The following is a 6,132-nucleotide window of genomic DNA, read 5'->3' as shown; positions in this document are numbered from 1 at the left end:
GTGAAGTCCGAGAGCGGCGCAGGTCCTGCAGCAGCCCTCCCAGACTCGATCGCGCTGTAACCCCCCCGCCCCCATCCTCCCGCCCCACTCCCACATGTGCAGATGTTCTCGTCCTGTTATAATGTCTTTGATTGTGCTTTGTGCTGAGAAGTTTTTTTTCTAAATCCCACACTGCGCTCCCCCTCCCCACGGGGCCTAGTTTGGAGTTGTCTTTTTTTTCCCTCCTCCTCCTTCCCTATCGTTTTTCAGTTGTTTTTCATCTAATATAAGGGTGCGCTGACCACGGGCTGCGTCCTGGCCTTCCTGTTCCTGTCCCCTATTGTCAATTATTTGTATTGTTTTTATTGTCTATTCATGTTTTTTCTTGGAACGGGTCGTACAAACCAAACTAAATTTCGTATCACCTTCCCTGGTGCATATGACAATAAAGAGATTCTGATTCTGATTCTGATTGTTTTGCCGCAGTATGTGGGAATGATGGAAAGAAACTTTCCTAATAAAATAATGGGAGATGGCGGCATAACCACAAAACGCAATAGGTTGAGGATATCGTAAAACAAGGACCTCCTGTATTTTATCAACTATACTTTGTATTCTATCAGTATTTTTCTATTTGTTCATTACACCCTTTTTACACAGTCCTGAATTGTCCGGTTTTGTGCACAAATTTCCAAAGAGAATCTTTGGGTTTAATGAACCTTGGGTTTAATGAACCTGATTGAGATAAAAATACAGTTGTCCCTCGCTATTTCGCGGTTCACCTTTCACAGATTCACAAGTTCGAGGGTTTTTGAAACTGTATATATAAAATATACTGTATCCTGGTTTTGGATCTGCAAGAGATGTCACAGGAATGGGACGACGATATGGTTCGATCGGTCCAATTTGGCAACAAAATCGATGACGTCATTACCGCCTACAAGCTACTCTTCGACTGGAAAAAGAAGCAGCGGAAGCAACTGCCGATCACAATGGTTTTGCAGCCTCGCAAAAAAGAGCCAGTTCCCGCTACTACTACGAATACACCTTCGGAAATCGTGGAAGAGGTGCCCCCAAGAAATGGCACCACCCTCTGAAGAGACGTAAAATCAATCATCGGCTGCGCAGTAACAGTCATCATCACCTTCCTCATCTTCAGTTTACTGCGCATAAATATGGTGTCACTACTTGGCGGAAATTCAGTTCTCGCGGCAGGCCTTGGAACTTATCTACCGCGATAAACGAGGGACCACTGTATACCGCTGCCTCAAGTAACTTAATTGAAAGTCAAGAGCACGGGTCATGAACATGAACATGAACATGGAGGGTATGTTCTAAAAGTAAAACTAGTCAACAAGAGGGTCAAATATTGTTCCGTTACTGTGGTTTTTGAATCAGTTACACTTGCAATGATATTCAAATGGGTGCAACGATGATGGTAAGAAGAGTGTCTACTATTGTATGTCCTAGAACTAATGATTATTACATTGTTCGGGAAGTCTGTATCAAACAAGTAGCTCATCGTATTGCCAAGTATCTTTGAAGTAGCTCTCTGTTTCAAAAAGGTTGGCGACCCCTGGTCAGGAGAGTGCTTGAAACTGCTCCTGAAAACACATGACCTTCATTGTTACACTGTTGGTCATTGTCAACTGTAAAAACTTTCTATCTTTATACCTTTGTTGTTACACTGTTGGTCATTATCAACTGTAAAAACTTTCTATCTTTATAACACCAAAGGCGTAAGGAGGAACACAAAAAGTTACCATGGCTTCAAGGAACAGAAGACAGACTCAGGAATTCAGGCAGTGACTAAAAATCACATAATTTCTCTTCTTCGTACCAGATGATGATCAGTCAGTGACTCCCTGTATTTACCAGGTTGCAAATTAAAATGTTTTATATGTTGACCAGAGGTTTTGATACTTAAAGTAAAAAAAAAAGTAGGACAAAGGTAGCAATTATCCAGAGACGAGGCTCCACTGGTTGTATGAAAAAGTGTGTTTTAATTAAAGTCAGTGAGAAAACGAGGTCACTCCTCAGTCTCTCGTCGGTATCTAGTCTCATGTGACAGTTTCAGGCCTTCATCAAAACCTGGTGCAAGTGCCTCGGATGTGCTTCCAGTCCGACGGGAGATTGGCTGCGAGTGACGCCTGTGCACTTTTGGTTGACAAAAGTCTGAGCGACTCCTTAAGATAAAATAGAGCATTGACGACTTCTGAGTTGTGCATGTCAACTAATCCCCCAATAAAGCCAAAGTCGAGTCGACAGGCACGTCCAGCACGACGGGCTCATGTGTGAATGCTGCTTCAGCAAAGAGCAACATTACGAAACATAACGAAAAAACGTACCATAAATGGTTTTCAACATCCCAAACGTTAGCATATTTTTGCTAACCTGTAACGGTGAGAATATTCCTAGCTAATATGTTTCAACTCAGCCCTTTGGGACATTATGTGCTACTGTGACGCTGAGGCAATATTCCTCACTTAATGGTCTCTGAAGGCAAGTATCAACTGCTACTGTTACACAGATTAATTAAAATCTCATCACGTTCTATTTAGTCAGCTCACCCTTCAACACAAAAGTCACATTTATTTTACTATGTAATCATTTGCAGATTGGATCCAATGAAATAGATTTCACTCTTCTACTATAATGCTAAAAAAGCCCCCTGCCAAAAAAGTTCAAATAAAAGCACAACTGCAACATTTACATTCGAAGTAGAGGATTAACACTTTTATCATACCTTCAGGCAGGTTTGTGAGCTGGTTCCTCCGTAGGTTCAAGTCCCTCAGACACTCCAGTTGACCGAGTTCTGGAGGCAAACACTGCAGCTCGTTGCAGCTCACATCCTGACATAGAAAAAAAAGAGAGAAAAAAAAAAATACACAGGGACAGAGCAGTGAGGAGGGAGCAATGATCTGAGAGGACTGACCTGGTTTACAACATTATATCAGTTATTTACTTAAGAATGAAACCAGTAACTAAGCAAACTAAAGTCTGTTTAATTACACTTACGCAGTTAATGTAATCAATTTATGTAAAGTTTAACCTTTTTAAGGCCAAACAAATACTTTTAATGGCTACTTTCTAAGCTAGGGATGTCAAACTCGATCACTCACGGGCTGAAATTGTAAAACCGAGTCAAAGCTGCGGACCAAACAGGATTAATTTATAGAGTTTAAAGAAATTTAAATACAACTTTTCAAATATAATGAATACAAAATGTAACTGAATAATAGAGTAGGTCAATAGGTTTGTTTGAACCGATCCAATAAACATTAGTAAGCGCTATGCTATGCTGTGCTATGCTATGCTATGCTATGCTATGCTATGCTATGCTATGCTATGCTATGCTATGCTATGCAATGCAATGCAATGCAATGCTATACTATGCCATGCTATTCTATCCTATACTATACCATAAGCATGTTAAGCTCTAGTGGGCCACATAAAATGACGTGACGGGCTTAGTTGGTCCCGCGGGCTTTGAGTTTGACACATGCTCTATTAGTTGGTCCTGCGGGCTTTGAGTTTGACACATGTTCTATGCTATCTGTATATTGAAAAACAAACTTTGTTCAATGTCTTTCAAATGTGTAAAAAAAAAAAAAAATTGGTGATACATGTTTTAATTAATTCAGTTATATATATGCAGCAAATCTCTGACTCTCTGACATTTCTGGGGAAAAAAAACTCCGGTGGAATGTGACTATTTTTTCCCCTCCATCACCATAGAAATGCACTGTTGCTGAGAGACACCGAGTTAGAGCGAAGAAAGACACTGTTGATGTGAGAAAGAGCACTGTGTGTGCGCATGTGTTGGTGAGTGTGTGTGTGTAGTACCAGCTGTCGGAGGTGTGTGAGGGAGTATATGGAGGCGGGCAGTGAAGACAGCTTGTTGTTGCTGACGATAAGCACTCGCAGGAGAGGGAGCTGGAACACGGAGGGCAGCAAACTGGACAGAAGATTACGACTGTGGAGGAAAATACGGGAAACACAAAAGTGAGCTCATTACTGATGCCAATGTTGGCATTTTTTTTTTTAAAGTCCCCAAGCACAGATCAGAAGAATAATTTGAGTATAAGTTCACAGGAAAAGCACAGCGGCGTCCTTAATTGCCTCTCTGAAGACTTTTAATGGGAGGTCAACGGTGACTTTTTATTTGTTACAACACTTTTTAAACCCGGTTTTTCAATAGCTAACACATTTCTGCATCGTTACCCTGACACGACTTCCATTTAAGGTTACCCAAATACTTCCCCTTTTAAGTAGATATGACTTTTTAGGAGACCGACAGTAAATATAATAAGCCACACAGGGAAAAGAGAAGGAACGCTGTGAAATGTGGAACACGGAATTCTTCTGCTGTAGTTAAAAATAGCTTAGCCAAAATAAAAAAAAATAAAAAAAACACTCAGCTCTATGACGGAGTAAAACATGTTCCTGGTGTTTCAGGGTTATTGGGTTTACCTGCAGTCACGATTACATTTATTTTTTAACATCATTCATATTTTTTATTTCAGTTCAAATTAATCACATTTCTCACAGACACACAATCTATTTCACATGTGTACGTCAGCGAGTAGCGAGTTTAAAGCTGTCACTCTGTACGACTTCAAAAGACTCGTGAAGATTTATTGGTTCATGTTCTACAAGCTAATTAGGTAGATAACCAACCAACCTTCACAACAATGTGCGGCACACCGAGCCTTCATTTCAGTTGTACATGAAAAGTCTACGGGCCTTCAGCCAACACTCTGCTGTGTCTGCATTACAAACCACCTATAGGGTTATAGTGGTCTCCTAGCAACAGAGGAATTACAGAGTGGAGCGTCACAGAGCACCGTGTCAGTGTGGAAGTAGCCAGGTTTGGGCAGGAATATATTTTTATTATCAAGTTCATATTCGATATCCGTCTGTTAATCATAACAGCAAAGATAAACCTTTGTGATGCATTCAGGTTTAGCGTCACAATTATTACGTGTCTATTTCCAAACTTGGTTTTACCTTGAAAAGAAAACTACCTAAAAACATGGATAAATACCACAGTTCTGAAATGTTAATTATTTATTATAATATATATTTGTGTGAATATATTATATTATATATTTCTTTTTACTCCAAAGCTACATAATTCGAATAATTTTAAAGTCCAAAACTTGAATACTAGATGTTATTTAAGTGAATTAAATACAGTAATACCTCGAGATACGAGCATCTCGACATACCAGTTCTCCAAGATACCTTTGAGCTAATTTTTGAGTAAAAATTTGAGATACGTGCACGCTTACAGACGCCGACGCTAGGTGGGTAGGCTCCGCGAGTCTTCTGTTTTGTGCTTGCTTTATCTTCGTGATTTTCTCTCTATTTTGTGCATTATTCTTCCTAATAGTGAGTCCTAAGAATAGATACGAAAAATACGTAAATTCAGTTAATTCTACGTTTATGTAAGTTACGTAGTGTACGTGTATGGTACGGTACAGAATCAAGTATCTCCGTACGGCCCACCTCTCTCCCCCCCCCCCTCCTCCTCCCCCGCAGATGCCTCCATTAGCCGCTACTGTATCGTCTGTCTCCAAGGTAAGAACTCATAATTAAAACCAGATTTTATTTGACATCACAGGAATCCTTATATACTATAATTTTATTTGTGTGTATGTCTCTATAGCAATTAAAACATGTTTTTCCCCATTGTTAGCACTATTAGCACTAATAAGGGAGTTCTGTTGGAGGGCCGGAACGGATTAATTTTTTTTCAATTATTTCTTGTGAGAAAAAATTATTTGAGTTACGAGGTCGGTCCTGGTACGGATTATGCTCGTATCTCAAGGTATTACTGTACTGCATTAACTGTATGTGTAAAAACTGCTGTCTGTATAGTGGCCATGTGATGATTCGAGGACAGCTCAGTCACTTTGCAATACCTCACATTATCATCACATTAGCATGGTTCGCTAACATGGATTGTAGTTTATTCTGTTAGCAGTCTCTGCCAACCATCCATAATACGAAACTATCCAGCACTTTAAACTATATGCGCTTGCTTGCTAACAGCAAAACAAGAAACCAGAAGTCTTGTAAAGATTAGCTTAAAAGGTTTTGACATGTTTCAATATTTAACTTTAAATCATATCTTTGAGATATATATAT

At 39.7% G+C, this 6,132-nt stretch overlaps 1 protein-coding gene across 2 annotated transcripts in view; it reads right to left on the bottom strand.

Annotated features, from left to right (window-relative positions):
• The window catches only part of lrch4 (leucine-rich repeats and calponin homology (CH) domain containing 4), a 58,489-nt gene that overhangs the window by 20,446 nt on the left and 31,911 nt on the right, over positions 1-6,132 (bottom strand). For both annotated transcript variants that reach the window (XM_008318947.3, XM_008318953.3), the window contains exons 3-4: positions 3,826-3,955; positions 2,726-2,831 (exon numbers count right to left, since the gene is read on the bottom strand). In XM_008318947.3, the coding sequence (XP_008317169.1) occupies positions 2,726-2,831; positions 3,826-3,955 (236 nt within the window). The remainder of the gene's footprint in view (positions 1-2,725; positions 2,832-3,825; positions 3,956-6,132) is intronic.

This window comes from Cynoglossus semilaevis, chromosome 1 (genome assembly GCF_000523025.1).
Source record: "Cynoglossus semilaevis isolate Cse_v1.0 chromosome 1, Cse_v1.0, whole genome shotgun sequence".
NCBI lineage: Eukaryota > Metazoa > Chordata > Actinopteri > Pleuronectiformes > Cynoglossidae > Cynoglossus > Cynoglossus semilaevis.
This window is presented reverse-complemented; position numbering and strand designations above follow the sequence as displayed.